The sequence below is a fragment of the Symsagittifera roscoffensis genome, chromosome 1, assembly GCF_963678635.1.
Source record: "Symsagittifera roscoffensis chromosome 1, txSymRosc1.1, whole genome shotgun sequence".
NCBI lineage: Eukaryota > Metazoa > Xenacoelomorpha > Acoela > Convolutidae > Symsagittifera > Symsagittifera roscoffensis.
Window position 1 is genome coordinate 35,853,614 of NC_087062.1, and position 19,403 is coordinate 35,873,016.

Consider the following 19,403-nt stretch of genomic DNA (forward strand, 5'->3'; position numbering starts at 1 on the left):
CCAATTTATCACTGCAATTTTTTAATATAAAAAATGGTTTAAAAGGCGAAACATTGAGTCTATCTTATTGAAATCCATCACCAAGCTTCACACTTCAAGAACGGGCTCCACGACCGTGCTTTTCGACTTCTCGGGCGGAGCTGGTCTGTGCATGGCTGCGATTGAATCTTTAAGAAGTTTCTCCTTGGCAACCAGTCGGTTCAGCCGATGAGCCAGCTGCTCTTTTTCGATTCCCTTGGCCGCGCCTGATGAGCTTTCATACGTGTGTAGCATGCGTTCAACGTCTTGTGACGTGAACTCAACAGGTGCACAACCTCTATTCTTGAAAACAGAATTCAATGCACGACTTGAAATGGTTATCATCAGAACTGAGAAGAAACGCTCTGAACATAATTCTTTGCTGTTTTTCTTTTCCACTTAATCTTTTTGGGCTACGAAAACGCAACTTTCCCAAAGCTTACTAGCTAAAACACCTTAATTAGTCGCATGTTCTGATACGTGAAAAATCACAGTGGTATCATGATGGTCGGGAACCAAGAGTAAGCATCGGCACATTTGAAGAGCTTTGGTATTTTCAGCCGCGTTTTCAGCGCAGCCCGACTTTGTTCGGTTTTTAGGTTCAATTTTTAGGCAATACCTGCTTTTGCCGATCAACAAAGCTTTTCGAGGTGAGGTAGAAACCACCTTACAATTGTTTCACCATTGTGAATTAAAAGATCGGCAGCTCATAATTCACCTGACTTGATTGAGGTTGACCTGGCGATCTCCACAGCCTCTGAAATATAATACGATGACAGTCGGCTTTGTCTATAGTTACGTATGTAGTCTTCCTCAAAGCTCGTCTTATCTTCATAAAATCATCACTGAAAAGTTGTGTCGAGCTTGGGCCTCGAAATCAGGGGCGGGTTTAGGGGGGGGGGCGTACGCTTTTTCCTCCTCAGGGATTCGACCCCCTGCCGACCCAAAGGTTCCCCCCTTTGGTATTTTTTAAGAAATCCATTTTTGGCCGACCGATCTTAAAAACTTTCTAAAGGCGCCTTTGGCGCCAATATATATTACTTTTGAGGGGGGATCACGCGCCGAAAAAACGCTATTTTTTGGTCAAAATTTTCCAAAAAGTGCCTAAAAACGCCTTTTTTGGTCTTTTTTTTTGCAAAATTTTGGCTGCGACATAGAAAGTTTGGCCAAAACAGGGACTAAACCGTGCTTAGGGAGAGCTTGAAAAATCAATTCGGTCGACCTAAAAAAAGGTCGACAAAATTTCGACATTTTTTAAAAATCCCCCCCCCCCCCCCCTCGAGAAAATCCTAGATCCGCCCCTGCTCGAAATGACAGATCATTTCATGTATATCAACTAGATAAAACCAAAACATATCCCAATGAAAGGGGAGAAATTGAAGAAATTCTCTTAAGTCTGTACTTCCAAAAATTCTGAGCTCACACTAAATTGTTTGAACAGTTAGCATAAACGATAGTACTAACCCGTAGAACAGTGGATAGTACCAGTGGACCAAATCGCTTCCTGTACCACTCCAGAAACAGACCCACGCCAATCACCACCAACAGAACACCCACAAAGCACACTCCAAATCGGAACAACTCACTGTAAAATAACAATTCGGCCAGCAAATTATCAATTTAACCGCACTTAAAAATTAACCTAAAACCAAAAATTTTCATAAACGATCGCTTTGGCGATAAAACAAATTCCATCGGGAATAATTAAACTAGCAGCAATTTATTCGAAAATTATAAACAACTTCAAAAAATACGGCAAAATATTGCGATTATATATTAGCATAGATGGCAGCCAAGGTCTTAATAAAATCTGGAAATTGTGTCACGATACTTTTTGGTTTACTTTAGTAGGTTTCAATTCAAAAACACATCGAAATTTAACAAAACTGCTTGTATCAGGGCGAAGCCGAGAATGTATCGACTGCCATGTAAGGTCTATGAATTAAAGATAACTAGAAAAAATGTGAAGATGTAAAAAAAAAAGAACAAAAATTAATTTTTTTTTAAGCTGAGATTTTTTGTGAAATCGTCCCCCCACACGCCATAAATTTCAAAAAATGATAAATTTCGCTCCTAGTGACAAATTAATTATGGCAAATAAGCTTCCTTCTACCAATATGGAAAGATTTCTAAGACGGATTAAATCTCCGCTTACGCGTTAATGGAGCGAAATATATCGCTGGTTAATTGTCCCAAATTGACCAAAAAGCCAATCTTTAAACCCCATAACATTACGAAAAAAGATCACAGGTAAAGTATCTTTTCAAATTTAAGCTCAAGACAACAAAACAGCAAATTTAGGCTCGTCAAAAATGGCTAGTTAAAAAGTCGAATATTGTCTGAAGAAAAAAAAACCCACCCGAGCACAAAAATTCCGTTACTTTCGTTACGAAAGTCGGAACAATAATAACAAGACTGCTCGTATACAATATCAAAGGTTGAGTGTGAAAATTTGAGTCGTACGAAACTAATACGACCGATTAGCTAGCCTTAATTGCTCCAATTTTTGATGAAAAGGGAATATTTATGCTCGGTTGTGGTTTTTTTTATTTGGTCAATTGTCGCCAATCGATAGTTTTCAACAAAAACTACTTGTACCGCATTGCACATATCGACTTCCTGAGTTCAAATATAAAAAGATATTTTATCTCAGATTATTTTTTGTAAAATTTTGGGGGTTTGAAAGTTGCCAAATTGGCCATGTTCTGGACTAAATTATGCGTGCTATGAAGAATTAAAGCCTAATGCTGAGAGTGTAACCTCAAATTAATTATGCGGGGCAAATTATCCTGCACAACAAAATTGTTCCAAATTGAACATGGGCTAGCTAATCGGTCGTATTTATTTCGTACGACTCAAAATTTTACTTTTTGATATTCTCCAAAATTTATACGTTTTCAATATTTTTTTTTAATCAAAAACTATTCGATATGAAAAAAAGGGCAATCGGAACATTCAGGGCTTAGCCATAAAATCAATGCAGTCTTGTTTAATTTGGAACGATTTTGTTTGGCGGGACATTTCGCCACGCATAAATAGTTCGCGTAACGCTTTCAGGAATATGGATAAATGGAGTGCGGTCTGTATTTAGACAACAGCGTATTCATACTCGTCAGCAAGCAGACAATTATTACTTTAACCAATCAGAATTGAAATGAGAAAGCAACCTTACGAAATAAATAATTATTTTTAAATAAGTTCTTCCTTGTCTCGATTCTGATTGGTTAATATAGCCTTTGTCTGCTTACTGACGAGTATGAATACGCGGTTGTCTAAATACTGCAAACTAATCGGATAAAATCTACAAAGCACGCATGAGTTAGTCCAGAGCATGGCTAAATTGGCAGTTTTCAAACTCCCAAAACTTAACAAAAACTGATCGAAGGTAAAATGTAAATAATTGATTTCAGGGAGTCAATATCTTCATTGGGGCAAAAAGTTTTTTAAATTAAAAACTATTATTTCGATCGCCGAAAACTGACTCCGAAATCAATTCGGTCGACCTAAAAAAAGGTCGACAAAACTTCGACATTTTTTAAAAATCGGCCAGCAAATTATCAATTTAACCGCACTTAAAAATTAACCTAAAACCAAAAATTTTCATAAACGATCGCTTTGGCGATAAAACAAATTCCATCGGGAATAATTAAACTAGCAGCAATTTATTCGAAAATTATAAACAACTTCAAAAAATACGGCAAAATATTGCGATTATATATTAGCATAGATGGCAGCCAAGGTCTTAATAAAATCTGGAAATTGTGTCACGATACTTTTTGGTTTACTTTAGTAGGTTTCAATTCAAAAACACATCGAAATTTAACAAAACTGCTTGTATCAGGGCGAAGCCGAGAATGTATCGACTGCCATGTAAGGTCTATGAATTAAAGATAACTAGAAAAAATGTGAAGATGTAAAAAAAAAGAACAAAAATTAATTTTTTTTAAGCTGAGATTTTTTGTGAAATCGTCCCCCCACACGCCATAAATTTCAAAAAATGATAAATTTCGCTCCTAGTGACAAATTAATTATGGCAAATAAGCTTCCTTCTACCAATATGGAAAGATTTCTAAGACGGATTAAATCTCCGCTTACGCGTTAATGGAGCGAAATATATCGCTCGTTAATTGTCCCAAATTGACCAAAAAGCCAATCTTTAAACCCCATAACATTACGAAAAAAGATCACAGGTAAAGTATCTTTTCAAATTTAAGCTCAAGACAACAAAACAGCAAATTTAGGCTCGTCAAAAATGGCTAGTTAAAAAGTCGAATATTGTCTGAAGAAAAAAAAACCCACCCGAGCACAAAAATTCCGTTACTTTCGTTACGAAAGTCGGAACAATAATAACAAGACTGCTCGTATACAATATCAAAGGTTGAGTGTGAAAATTTGAGTCGTACGAAACTAATACGACCGATTAGCTAGCCTTAATTGCTCCAATTTTTGATGAAAAGGGAATATTTATGCTCGGTTGTGGTTTTTTTTATTTGGTCAATTGTCGCCAATCGATAGTTTTCAACAAAAACTACTTGTACCGCATTGCACATATCGACTTCCTGAGTTCAAATATAAAAAGATATTTTATCTCAGATTATTTTTTGTAAAATTTTGGGGGTTTGAAAGTTGCCAAATTGGCCATGTTCTGGACTAAATTATGCGTGCTATGAAGAATTAAAGCCTAATGCTGAGAGTGTAACCTCAAATTAATTATGCGGGGCAAATTATCCTGCACAACAAAATTGTTCCAAATTGAACATGGGCTAGCTAATCGGTCGTATTTATTTCGTACGACTCAAAATTTTACTTTTTGATATTCTCCAAAATTTATACGTTTTCAATATTTTTTTTTAATCAAAAACTATTCGATATGAAAAAAAGGGCAATCGGAACATTCAGGGCTTAGCCATAAAATCAATGCAGTCTTGTTTAATTTGGAACGATTTTGTTTGGCGGGACATTTCGCCACGCATAAATAGTTCGCGTAACGCTTTCAGGAATATGGATAAATGGAGTGCGGTCTGTATTTAGACAACAGCGTATTCATACTCGTCAGCAAGCAGACAATTATTACTTTAACCAATCAGAATTGAAATGAGAAAGCAACCTTACGAAATAAATAATTATTTTTAAATAAGTTCTTCCTTGTCTCGATTCTGATTGGTTAATATAGCCTTTGTCTGCTTACTGACGAGTATGAATACGCGGTTGTCTAAATACTGCAAACTAATCGGATAAAATCTACAAAGCACGCATGAGTTAGTATTGAGCATGGCTAAATTGGCAGTTTTCAAACTCCCAAAACTTAACAAAAACTGATCGAAGGTAAAATATAAATAATTGATTTCAGGGAGTCAATATCTTCATTGGGGCAAAAAGTTTTTTAAATTAAAAACTATTATTTCGATCGCCGAAAACTGACTCCGAAATCAATTCGGTCGACCTAAAAAAAGGTCGACAAAATTTCGACATTTTTTAAAAATCACCTCCCTCGAGAAAATCCTAGATCCGCCCCTGCTCGAAATGACAGATCATTTCATGTATATCAACTAGATAAAACCAAAACATATCCCAATGAAAGGGGAGAAATTGAAGAAATTCTCTTAAGTCTGTACTTCCAAAAATTCTGAGCTCACACTAAATTGTTTGAACAGTTAGCATAAACGATAGTACTAACCCGTAGAACAATGGATAGTACCAGTGGACCAAATCGCTTCCTGTACCACTCCAGAAACAGACCCACGCCAATCACCAACAACAGAACACCCACAAAGCACACTCCAAATCGGAACAACTCACTGTAAAATAACAATTCGGCCAGCAAATTATCAATTTAACCGCACTTAAAAATTAACCTAAAACCAAAAATTTTCATAAACGATCGCTTTGGCGATAAAACAAATTCCATCGGGAATAATTAAACTAGCAGCAATTTATTCGAAAATTATAAACAACTTCAAAAAATACGGCAAAATATTGCGATTATATATTAGCATAGATGGCAGCCAAGGTCTTAATAAAATCTGGAAATTGTGTCACGATACTTTTTGGTTTACTTTAGTAGGTTTCAATTCAAAAACACATCGAAATTTAACAAAACTGCTTGTATCAGGGCGAAGCCGAGAATGTATCGACTGCCATGTAAGGTCTATGAATTAAAGATAACTAGAAAAAATGTGAAGATGTAAAAAAAAAGAACAAAAATTAATTTTTTTTAAGCTGAGATTTTTTGTGAAATCGTCCCCCCACACGCCATAAATTTCAAAAAATGATAAATTTCGCTCCTAGTGACAAATTAATTATGGCAAATAAGCTTCCTTCTACCAATATGGAAAGATTTCTAAGACGGATTAAATCTCCGCTTACGCGTTAATGGAGCGAAATAAATCGCCGAAAACTGACTGAAAAAAAAACACCACGCTAAGCAAGAATATTCTGATTTCTTTGAAAGTCGGAACAATCAATGGTTTGAAAGTGAAGTCTTTACCTGAACGGAGTTACAGTTAAGAATTCTTTTTAAAAACGTAACTTGAGAGAGCGCCATAAGACTAGGTCAAGCGTAGATAAAATTTAGAATGAAAACGAACAAGACTGCTCGTATCAGGGCGAAGCCCTGAATGTTCCGACTGCCTTTTAAGGTTTTATGGAGCAGTATTAACATCAAAAAATTGAATGTATTAAAATATAATGAAAAAAATTTTTTTTCTAAAATTTGAAATTTTGTATGAAAATCATTCCCCCACACGCCATATAAAGTACAGAAAGATAGATTTAGCTCCTTGTAACAAATCAATTATGGCAAATAAGCTTCTTTCAACCAATTTGGAACGATTTTAAGACGGATTAAATCTCCGCTTACGCGTTAATAGCGCGAAATATATCGCGCGTTAATTGTCCCAAATTGACCAAAATGGCAATCTTTAAACCCCCATAACTTTACGAAAAATGATCACAGGTGAAATATCTTTTCAAATTTGAGCTCAGGACAACAATAGCTTTCAAATGATATAAAAAATTCCGTCAAAAATGGCTAGTTAAAAAGTCGAAATTTGTCTGAAGAAAAAAAAACCCACCCCGAGCACAAATATTCCGTTACTTTCGTATCGAAAGTCGGAACAATAAATCATGAGGGTAGAAGCTTGCTGTGCAAATGCCACAATTTTCCGACCATAAATACAATTGCAACAAATTCAAACGATCCTGTAAACACGAAAAAGGAACTTGGAAGCTGTGAACGTTTAAAAGCTTATAATTGATAGTTCTTTGGATCACTTCGTGGTTGCCATCAAACAAAACAATGTTGTCGTCTAAATTGCGTCCCCCATTCTTCAAATTGTTTGAATTTTTCAGTTTTCTTGAAAAACAAAAAAAAACATTGAAAGAAAAGTGCATTAAAATTAATTTAAGTAATCCTGGGTGCTGCCATAAAAAAGATGCACAAAATTTACTTTCTTGATTTTCTTGCTCTATCTAAATTGGCAAATCAAATTACTGATGATAGAAGAGTAACAGAAAACAGTAAAATATGCATCAAGCCGATAATTGGTCGACAGAAGTTGATAATATTATTTGAAATGCAATGTCAGCAGCTATCATTCTGTTTTGATTGACTTTGATTGAATAATTTTTTAATTATTGTTCTCGTCTTGGGTTGACGTTGCGTGATGATAAAAAATCTTGAAAAAGTTAATTTGAACTCTGCAACAAATCTTATTACAACAAATCGTGCAGTTTTTCTTGACGTTTTTACACCATAAAATTGTTGTACCTGAGAAAAAAAAGTTCGACTGTGAAAAAGAACATATGTGAAAAAGCTGGGTGGTTTTTGCAATGTTTCGAATTAAAAACGGTAGAAAACACAATTTATGTAAATCAGTTCAACAAAAAACGTAGTCGTAGAGATATCAAAAACGCAAAAGGTTGATATAGGATATATTTTGATAATAATAAATTTTTTAAAAGAGTAGATATCGCAGAAATGCTTCGAGTTTTTGGTAAAATTGTATAAAAAAGCACGAAATTGGTCTGTCATTGATAGGACTTAGCAAAAACTTTCTTGGTCAATTTAGGTCAAATTTAGTTGGTCTACATCCAAAAGTTCGACTCAGATTAATGGGGTTTCATTTGGTTTGCATCAAATTGATAATGCTGAAATTAAACTAATGATTGTTGGTATGCAAAAATCAGACTGAAATTTTAGCATTGGTTCGATTGAGCTCGGCACCTATCATTAACTTTCTCTGGTATATTTATTACGCTAGCAAAACTATATACGTCGGACAAAACGCTTGCTAGGAATACAGGGTCCTTTCTACTTTCTATCTTAGAAAGTAAATCTAAAATTCGCTGAGAAATATTTTATTAGAAAAGAAGTTATTATGAATTTACAGCAAGTTGCCTTTTGACTCAATATCTATTTTAAGGGTGAGATTAGAGATATTTTTACTGAGAGTAGATATTCTTTTAGAGATTGCTTGGGGGTGGTTGAAGAGAGTGGTGTTGGTGTTAGAAGAGATATTGTTGGGAATGAATTCCCGTAGTTTTGAGCTTCTATTTATACTCAGATGGGAAATCGTACCACTTTTCGTATCAAATGAGAAGTTACTTCTTAACTTCGTATTCTCTATTCGCACATTCGTATTTCACGAGAAGAAGGTTTCGTATGCTCGTATTTTACGAGAGGAATCGTTAATATTCGCATTGAATGAGAATAGTCGTTTCAATTCTCAATGCTTAAAACGTTATACGAATTATTCCAATAGCATTTCCCTTCCTTTTGCAAGGGAATAAAAACATATTTCTTTTGTGGTGGCGGCGGCGTCACATTTTGTGAACGCAATAAAATAATTCACGTTTCTGTTTCTATTTGAAATCAGAACATATCCATCCTCCTATTTGGAGAGAAAAAAAACTGAAATTTTCATTTTTATTACTTTCACTTGAATAGTGGGGTAATTGTTGATCGAACGAAGCTTTTTCTTTCAATCTCATAAAGTTGGTTCAATAGTTTGTTGGTATTACAGGTAGCAGATGTTTTTGAACAACTGATGCTTTGAGTCAGGCTTGAATGAATATAAATACATCAGTTACATTTATAAATCAAAATAGAGTTTACACAACCAAGGGATTTAACTATAAAATTAATTACATCAAAATTATTTTTTTCTCAAAAGTTTGAAGGCTAGTTTTATTACTTGAACAATCTTTTTCCGAAGTCTCCTTTTTTTCCTGAAGTATGTGAAGTGGATGTCCATACGCGTAATAAGGGGAGGACTGGTTCATACAAAGGGGGTATTTTTTGTGTTTTTTGTTTTTTATAGATGTCAAAATTGTTGAGAAAGGAAATTATTAGCTATACTACATAGCTATATAAAACGAAAGAATAAATGTTTAAATGAAAGGATAAATTTTTTTACAATTTTCCTTCCAACCGGGCTATAAGTTGGTGATTTTTTGTTTTCAAATAGTGGATTTGCTTTTTCAGCTCCCGGATTTGATGCGTTTCATGGATATGACTGCGCTGAATTTGTTCAGTATAGTCATCTAACTGGGGGTTTGTAATTTTGCTGTCAGATATTTTGCTGGGACATAGATTTTTTGATCTTCAAGAAGGGAATTAGTTATGGAGTACATTTTTTTTATAGGGTGATAGGCTTCTAATTTAAAACGATTGATTAATGGATTCAAAGCATAATTGAGATCCATATCGAAGCCGGGATTGCTGTTAGAATTTATGTATCATTCCCTTTCTAACTGAATATGTATTTTAGTATTTATTTCAGTGGGGTGTAAGGGCTGTCGCCTAATGGTCATTGGATATTGAGAAGTTGATACCGGCGTATTTGCCGTTAGTATCTTATATGGTCTTACAATCTGGGTCCGTTTTTTAATTTTGGATTTCAAGGGAACCAGGGGTATTTTGAAATCAGGGGGTGAAATTTTTAGGGGTGGTGGCTTTGATGCTGTAGTTATTGGGACAGCTGAATTGGTTTGAAGTAGTGGCTCAACGAAGGATCGTGTTGAGGTCGGCTTTGCAGTGGGTGTTGTAGTAGTAGAAACAGTTGGTTGTTGAGTGAGTGCTGAAATCTGCGAGTCCAGTGGATCGGTTGGTGGCAGGAGTGAGAGAAGATCCTCAAAATCTCTCAAGTCGTCATCAAGTGTTGCGTCCATAGTTGAATCAATTGGTATATCCTAGAACAGTAGAATTTTTTTATTAGACTGGGTTTGTTGGGTGATCCAAGCTTTGAGTTCTTCTCTCAAAACTTGTTAATTGGATGTGAGGATACATGCGATCCTGGTTTATTTTAAGGGTGAGATTAGAGATATTTTTACTGAGAGTAGATATTATTTTAGGGATTGGTTGGGGGTGGTTGAAGAGAGTGGTGTTGGTGTTAGAAGAGATATTGTTGGGAATGAATTCCCGTAGTTTTGAGCTTCTATTTATACTCAGATGGGAAATCGTACCACTTTTCGTATCAAATGAGAAGTTACTTCTTAACTTCGTATTCTCTATTCGCACATTCGTATTTCACGAGAAGAAGGTTTCGTATGCTCGTATTTTACGAGAGGAATCGTTAATTTTCGCTATAAGTTGGTGATTTTTTGTTTTCAAATAGTGGATTTGCTTTTTCAGCTCCCGGATTTGATGCGTTTCATGGATATGACTGCGCTGAATTTGTTCAGTATAGTCATCTAGCTGGGGGGTTTGTAATTTTGCTGTCAGATATTTTGCTGGGACATAGATTTTTTGATATTCAAGAAGGGAATTAGTTATGGAGTACATTTTTTTTATAGGGTGATAGGCTTCTAATTTAAAACGATTGATTAATGGATTCAAAGCATAATTGAGATCCATATCGAAGCCGGGATTGCTGTTAGAATTTATGTATCGTTCACTTTCTAACTGAATATGTATTTTAGTATTTATTTCAGTGGGGTGTAAGGGCTGTCGCCTAATGGTCATTGGATATTGAGAAGTTGATACCGGCGTATTTGCCGTTAGTATCTTATATGGTCTTACAATCTGGGTCCGTTTTTTAATTTTGGATTTCGAGGGAACCAGGGGTATTTTGAAATCAGGGGGTGAAATTTTTAGGGGTGGTGGCTTTGATGCTGTAGTTATTGGGACAGCTGAATTGGTTTGAAGTAGTGGCTCAACGAAGGATCGTGTTGAGGTCGGCTTTGCAGTGGGTGTTGTAGTAGTAGAAACAGTTGGTTGTTGAGTGAGTGCTGAAATCTGCGAGTCCAGTGGATCGGTTGGTGGCAGGAGTGAGAGAAGATCCTCAAAATCTCTCAAGTCGTCATCAAGTGTTGCGTCCATAGTTGAATCAATTGGTATATCCTAGAACAGTAGAATTTTTTTATTAGACTGGGTTTGTTGGGTGATCCAAGCTTTGAGTTCTTCTCTCAAAACTTGTTAATTGGATGTGAGGATACATGCGATCCTGGTTTATTTTATCAATTTCCTCTAAAAGAGGAGCTTGTATTTTTTGATCACATTCTCTTTCTATTTTTTCAGTTTGCTCATCTTGAGTGAAAATTGAGGTCACTATGGAAGTGAAAAGTATATTATATGAAGCGGCAAGCAATACTTTGCCAAAGTGTAGTGAGCGGCCGGTGATTTTGTGAATATGCAAAGCCTTTATTATGAATACTAGGCAATCTAGTATGAATTTCACAAACAGAAAAGAGGCGAAAACTATTCCGCATTTTTCTAAATAGTATTGTACTTTCCCGAATATACGGGTGTATTCGTTTTTCCAAAAGTTTGGAGAGATGAGATAGTCCAAATAGATTGTTTGGGAAGAGCCTAGTGGGCTATATGAGTCCGTGAAAAGAAATTTTTTAGCATTTAGAAAGGATCTGGATACTTTTTGTAGTATTCCTTTCATCTCTGAATTATCGGAAATCATATTCCAGAATTTTTGCATTTGAGCATAAGTGTAGATTGAAGCGCCTTGGCTAGAGGCTAAAGAATGCTTAATCTTTTGAATTTTCTCTTTTGGTTTAAATAGATATGGTCCTGTAACCCTTGTAATTTGAGGGGTTAACTCAATCCAGGACTTATCATCATCAACATCTAGTTGAAAGAGATTTGAATGTTTGTCGGAGCAGTCTTGTAGATCTGCCGACTGAAAAGTTTGTCGCGTAATTGGATCGACAAATCGAACATTTTCCTTATACATAATGGGAATGCGATTATAGCATTCATCCATTAATTGCAAAGGTGAATAAAATTTCGGACAATGGTAGAGCCAGGCAACGTTGCCATTGGTCTCTAAGAACATAGAGCGGTTCTTAGAGAGTTAAAATATAGCCAGCCAAACATGGGCTTTCAAGTGAAAGCATTAAAGTATTTAATATTGAGGAGCGTTCTAGCTCACATTGATTTTGCAGAAGGGCTAACTCGGCCGTTCTGAGCATGTAGAAGCTATAAAAAAGAATATAGTCCAATTTGGTTCCTATATGAGCTTCGTAGTCAATTTGATGAGTTGAAAATTGGAGTGGCGGCGAATCATCACTTAATGTGAGAAAAGTAGAATTTGGTTGGCCGGCATTATGAATAGTTCCCATTTCTGGGGTTGGTTTAACTTGGATTCCATTATCCATATTGAAACCGTCAGTGTATGCAATAAAAAGTGAATCATATGAAGTTGTATACACTATTCTGGGATGACCACAAAGAGATTGCGGTTTATTCATCACCTGTAGCATAAATTTTTGAGAATCCCTTGTATGGGTAGAATGAATAGACGGGCTAGAATCGCCTTTAATTATATAGTATGATTCTTCGTTTTGAATCATTTTAGCCGGAAATCTGTTTAAAACAGTGAAAATGCAATTGTTGGGTTCTTCCCAAGTATAAGCAAAAGCGTCTAGGGATGTTGTTTCACATCCATTTGTAGACACTGGACAGGGCAAAGGAATGTTTTGCCAATTATTGACTGTTCCATCTTTGAGGTTAACAGTCAGAGTTACATTTTGCATGTAAGTTTCAAAGGTGTCCAATTTAATTCAAGAACGGCCATCACATTCGTTATGATGTTTGCCGTCAACTTTGCCAGCATGGGCATTAGTTACTGTTTTATCATTAAATTTGAATGGAATATTTCCAATACTAGCATAGCCTAGGTTAAGATAGCCTCTGTCGGCGGCCGATTTACATTGATCGGCAGATAAATGGAGATCAGTAGTGATCATATTTTGTCGAGCGTCGATACCACTCGAATCAAAAGAATCGCAGAACCAACGCATTGATTGGTGTTTGATTCGACACATTGTCGCATTTACTTTTGTGCGATAATGTCTCTGATATAGAGTAACATAAGTATGGGTTACTTTAATATTTTCTGGTTGGACTTTGCAAGGTGCTACTTTATTTAGAGAGAACATTTTGTTAGAAGTCATTAGTTGACAATCATAATGAGCAACCCGAAGATTATTTGCAGTATTTGCATATAATTGTTCTTTCGGATCAAATGCTGAGGTTTGATTCGAAAGTATTATTAGAGTTAAAAGACCAACCAAATAAATTTTTTTGCAAATTTATTTTTTGGTGGTGAATGATAGCAAAAGAATTTTTAAAAGTACTTACTTTAAGCATTTCCTCGAGACTGGTTAGAACAAGATCTTGGTCCATTAGTTCACCTTCCTCTAGTTCACTATTTGGATTTATCATTTTGTGGATTTTTTGTGATGGGAAATCTGAGTTAGATTTTATGTTTTTGTTGAGGAATTCAGCAGATTTATTTTTTGGAGAGAGAAGAAGTTTTGTATGCAAGATGTGGAATTGAGCAAGAATGAAAACAACTGTATATCAGTTAGTTTTTAAAGGCTGTTTTTGCTTTTTTGCAAATCTAAGCTCTGATTGGCCGTTGTTATTCGGCGTCTTTCGGAAGTGACTCTTTTTAAGTCGTAATTCCTTCGCCATTCGTTTTGTAATGTTGTGGTTTTTTCCACTTAGTTTTGATTTGTTGAGATCTAGCAGTGAAATGATTTTTATTCGTTTATGCTGATGTTAATTTTTAACAACTGCATTCCCCTTCCCTATTGGAGGAGGAAAATGAAAAAAAAACATCTCTTCATAAATGAGGACTAAAAGCAACATCATTTGTTTGCTTTCCGTTTAGTTTGAACTATCTGTATTTTATCCTCAAAAAAAAAATTTTCTTCGTCCAAAATGATTTTTATCGATCCTGAAGATAATCTGGTGGACTTCCCGGAGAAGTTTTTGAACTTACGGGATGAGCTAAATTTCAAACATGAAGCCTTGCTGGAGGACAAGGAAGTCGAGTGAAGGGTGGCAATCTATGACGGATTAGTAGAGAAAGGGGCAAATTTAACGCCTATGGAATTTATGATCTTTATGGACCGGAGTTATGTCTTCAAGTATCCGGTACTGAATACCGAGGAACTATTTGAGCTGGGCTCAATTCAGAGTAGGCTCTTCGCCAAGAAATTACGGAGCCCATGGAGTGGAGACCATGTGGTTTCACAAGAAACAATGGACTTTTTGTCCTTATTCTTTGGAGAGGATGTAAGTTTGTTTTACAATACACCCAATTTTTAAAATAATAATTTTTTTTTATTCAAGTGGCAAGGCAACATAGAAATCATATATAAATTTGTTTTAGTTTCAAGTAGAATTCTTCAGAAAGCCAGCAACAGAGGAAGAATTTAGAAAAAAGATAGAGCTGGATATCATGTTGGAGGAAATATATCAAGCTTGGTGGCGGCCTTATTCAGCGCTGCAGTTTGCAGTGAGGAGCCTGAGTAGGGCCGCTGAAAACTCTATGGAAAAGATGGCGACTGTTAAACTAGTCAAATCTTACACGGATATAAAGTCTAATCTTTACAAAAGTTATTTTAAAATCTATTTGTAAATATGTTTATTTTTGGTGTTTTGTGGTTTTATTACAAACAAAATATTTACAAAAGAGAAAAAAAAGGCCAATAAAAAAAGAATGTTAAAAATTATTAGTTTTGGCCAAATAAATAGTTGGTGTTTATTATTTCTTTTTAAATTTGCCAATTATACTGGATGGAATTGTAGTTCCATAAAAGTTTGTAGGACGATTTGTCCGTTTAGGTCTTTTGGATTCAGAAAGTGATCCAGGTGCGGATCGAGTGTTCTCATAGAAGCTTTCCTGAGAGCTATGAGGGATATTTGTTCCATCAGTAAAGCTTTCTGATGATTCAGATAAACGAGGGATATCAGGAGGACGGGGAGTATTATATTGTGTTGTTATATTTTGGTGGCGGCGGCCAAAGTCATTTGCGAGACTAGTATTAGGACTTATACTGCGGCTAGGTAGGCGGCGGTGGCCATAACTACTAGATTGACTAGTTGAAGGATTAGGGGTTTTATCAATAGGATAGGGAGTTGAACTTCGAATAGGTCTAAGATTCTGGTCAATCGCAGTCGCATCGAACAAAGTTCTTAGATGCATGGTTTCTCTGCCTGAATCTAATGATTGTTCTGGTACAATGGTTTTATTTTGATCCTCATTTGTAGGGTTATGATCAGTCATTTGCTGATAACCATTGTTGACTACTGGCCAAATTTGGTATTGTAGATTTTCAACCTGTTTAGATTTATTAAAAGAGTCGATTTGATGATTTGTTATATGATCATATAAATCACTTGAAAATAAATCACTAGAGTACTCTTGTAGTAGTTTGGGCATTTGTTGTTCTTTAGGAAATTATTCAACAATATGATTGCGGTGGACAATCTTTTTTTCGTTAGTGAAATCATTTTGAATTCCGTATGTTACTTCCGTGATTTTTTCAATTACGGTGTAAGGTCCAGATCTCAAATTCAAAAGCTTTTGACTTTTCAATAGTGGTTTGGATCTATTTTCTAGTAACACTTTTGTGCCTTCTTTTATAGGCCGTCCTAATTTAAATTGATTTCGGAACATGTGGGCCTTATTAGTGATGCGGCGGCAATGGGTATAGGTGCTACTATAAATCAACTTAAAATCATTTTCCCTTTTAATATTTCGGCGGAAATTTGATTTTTTAGAAATCTATCTATGGTCTCATTGTTTGACTTATGCTCGGTATGAGCATGATTTTCGAGACCAGCGCAAAATTCAGAGGTACATCTTTTGTTTTGGTCGCGGTAGAGGCCTAATTTAAGGCTAAGGGGAACCTGAGGTTTTATGCCAAAGACAATCTCATATGGAGTGTAACCTGTACTTGAATTAATGGCGGTGTTATGTACAAAAGCAAATTTATTTGTTAATTCAGACCAGTTTGAGCCTGAGGTACTCAAGAAATGTCGAAAGTACTGGGTTAAATGTTTATTCTGGACTTCAACTTTTCCGTTAGTCCAAGGCGAGTAAGTAGTTCTTGGCCTCAGGGTTATTCCCAATTCAGAGGACCAATGAGCAAAGTCATTACTCATGAATGCACTTCCATTATCATGAATAATTTGTTGTGGAATACCAAATGTTGTGATGTATTTCTTTAAGAGCTTAATGGTTTCCTTAGAGTCTGCATGGGTGCATGGATAGACTTGAAGAAATCTAGAGAAGGCATCTATCACAACTAAGCAAAAGTTTTTGCCGTGACTTGATGGTCTAAGTGGACCTTTATAATCAATGTGGATCGTTTTCATTGGGATTGTTTCTAATTGTCCCCATTGTTGTAATGGAGCTTCATTCAGGTCTTTTCGTTTAGGCTTATTTTTCTGACATTCTAGGCAATCATGAAGAAGCATGTTGACCCATTTATAGAGTCCGGGCCAATAGAAATATCTTTTGAATATTTCCAAAGTTTTTGTTTCGCCGTGATGACTGCTAAGAGGATGCTTATGAGCTAACTCAAAGCAATTTAGCACTAGGGAGATGGGTAAGCAAATTTTTGGACTCTTAGTATAGTCATCATTATATTCATTAATACATAGAAGATCATGTTGGTCTTCAATGAATAATAATTCAAACTGCCTGATATAGGCTTTTAATCCTTTTTCTTCACGATAAGGATTTTTTTTGTTTCTTTCTGGCTTTTCGTTTTGCTTTACGCAATTTTTGATATCTATGATTACAGTATTGTTACACTGCTCTTGCATAATTGTTTCAACGTCTAAATTTGCTTCTTTAGCAAAGTCGGTCATTTTTGCTATCAGTTCAAGAGAATCTGATTTATTCTCTTCAGATTGGAGACTTAGGGGTTCAATTAACTTCAAAGATCTTGTTTTGGTTGCAAAATCATTTTTTGCTTTAACCAGGTCGTTGAGAAGGTTGTTCTCAACATTGCCTTCATATAAGTCAAGCCATTCTGAATTTTCCAAAGGATCATCAAGTTCAGATACTTCATCTGGAATTTCTTCATAAATGTTTTCATTGTTTATATCTGGTATAGATAGTCGTTTGATTTGGTTAATTTGTTTGCCAAATCGGAAGAAATCTGTTATATTCTGAATCGCACTACAAGATTCTTCAAAATATTCTGGAGCATCTTCAATGCTGAAGTCTCCTCTGTCACTTATGTTGATTAATTTCTTTTTCCCGCCTTGCACTTGAGCAATGACTGGATAGCAATCGTTTTGAAATATGTTATCATCTTTGTGGAGTACTGAATAACATATTTGTTCTCCATTGTCTAGGATGAGCTTTAAATCATTTGGAATGGTTTTGTGTTCTAGTTGATATCTTTTGATATCGGCGATGGGCACATTTCGGCTCAATAAGTCAGGAAAGGCTAGGTTTGAACCTGGAGTATAGATTATTTTCAAATTGTTGAATTTTGTCAATACGACTTGATATTTGAAAAATCTATGAGAAAATTGTCCTTTTCTGGACCATAAGAAGAGAATAGGTCTGTGATCACAATATAGGTATAGAGGAAAGGGTGAACCTATAATGTAGAACTCATAGGTTTGCAAAGCAGATATTATTCCACATAGTTCACGATGTTGAGTAGACATTTTCTGCTCAGCTTTATCAAAGACTCTAGAATTGGCAGAAACAATTCTTTTCCCTTCAGGAAAGTCTTGGATGAGTATACACCCAGTTCCGACATTTGAGGAGTCGGCGTGAATGTGGAATGGGTAGTTTACATTAGGTATGGCATTTGAAATATCATGACAGAATTTGTCTTTCAGTTTTTGAAAAACTTCTTCATGGCATGGTAGCCATTGAAACTTATCACTACTGTTTGCTAGTTCATATAGACATTTTGCGTCCACATGAAAATTGATGATGTATGTGCTGTAGAATCCCATGACACCTAATACTCCTAGACCTTCTGTTTTTGATTCAGGGGATTTCAATTTTTTTATGTCATCGATTCGTGGAGCGATTGGAGAAAGACCATCTTTAGAGACAACATGGCCTAAAAATTTAACTTTTCTTAGGAAGAAAAAGGTTTTGTCAGGGGCAGCTTTTAAGTTGGCCTTCCGTAAAAGAGAATGATATTCTCGAATTGTGCCAAACATTTCATTTTTATTTTGACTCTGTAACAGAGTGTCGTCTATGTAAGTAATTGCTTTTTTTTCTTTAATGAGGGGTCCGAAGGCATATCTCATTAGTTTACTGAAGAAATTTGGAAGTGGTTTCAAGCCATAAAAACCAACTTGGTAGGTATATTGTCTACCTCCTACAATAAAGCTTGTTAATTTCTGGGCCTCATCTGTGAGAGGTACTTGATGGTAGGCGCAAGAGAGATCACTACTTGTGAAGTATGATCCGTTTATTCTGGTCATGAGAACTTGTAGCGGTTCTAATGGCCAACTACAATTGCTAGTATCTGTGATTGAGTTTAGATACCTAGCATCCAAGACCAACTTAACGTAGTCTTTTTTTGGAAGAATGATGACTGGATTTACGAACCATGAGTTCATATCATCTTTTTCATTTAGTTCTCTGACTATGCCTGCTTGGATTAATTCATCCATTAACTTGTCCAATTTATCTCTTAGATGGACTGGGATTTTACTAGGTCGTTGCTTTTTAAACGTTGCGTCTTTTTTGAGTGGTATATGGAATTTATGCTTCGTTTTTCCAATATCATATTTGTGATGAGAATAAACATCTTGATCCTCTATCAGCATTTGAATTAGATCTGCAAATTCATCATCCGATATATCACTTTGTGTGAAATCGAAGTCAGATAAAAATTTAATAGTAGTTTCAATTTTTTCCAAAGTACTACTATTGTCCTTATCAATTGAGGAGTATTGGGTAAACGTTTCGTTGACTAGAAAGGCAATTAGCCGATCATTATGTTCTTTATTTCGGAACTTTTTAAATTGTTCTTTCAAGGGAGGCCTGCAAAGGTTCTTTGCATCATTAGAAAAGTCGGTTGCTATTTCGTTTTCATTTTTGCATACTTTGACTATATCTGAACCAATTTGTTCAAATATTTCTGATACATTC

General features: G+C 35.5%; 1 protein-coding gene across 2 annotated transcripts in view; it reads right to left on the reverse strand.

The window, feature by feature from the left end:
* Window positions 1-70: 70 nt before the first annotated feature.
* The window catches only part of LOC134856701 (uncharacterized), a 28,982-nt gene continuing 9,649 nt past the window's right edge, over window positions 71-19,403 (reverse strand). Inside the window, exons 2-4 of one of the 2 annotated variants that reach the window (XM_063872972.1) lie at window positions 1,483-1,603; window positions 737-775; window positions 71-321 (exon numbers count right to left, since the gene is read on the reverse strand). In XM_063872972.1, the coding sequence (XP_063729042.1) occupies window positions 88-321; window positions 737-775; window positions 1,483-1,603 (394 nt within the window). In that variant the 3' untranslated portion in view covers window positions 71-87. Of the gene's footprint in view, window positions 322-736; window positions 776-1,482; window positions 1,604-5,701; window positions 5,817-19,403 lie in introns of those variants that run through there. The other variant, XR_010164837.1, reaches the window with a different exon arrangement.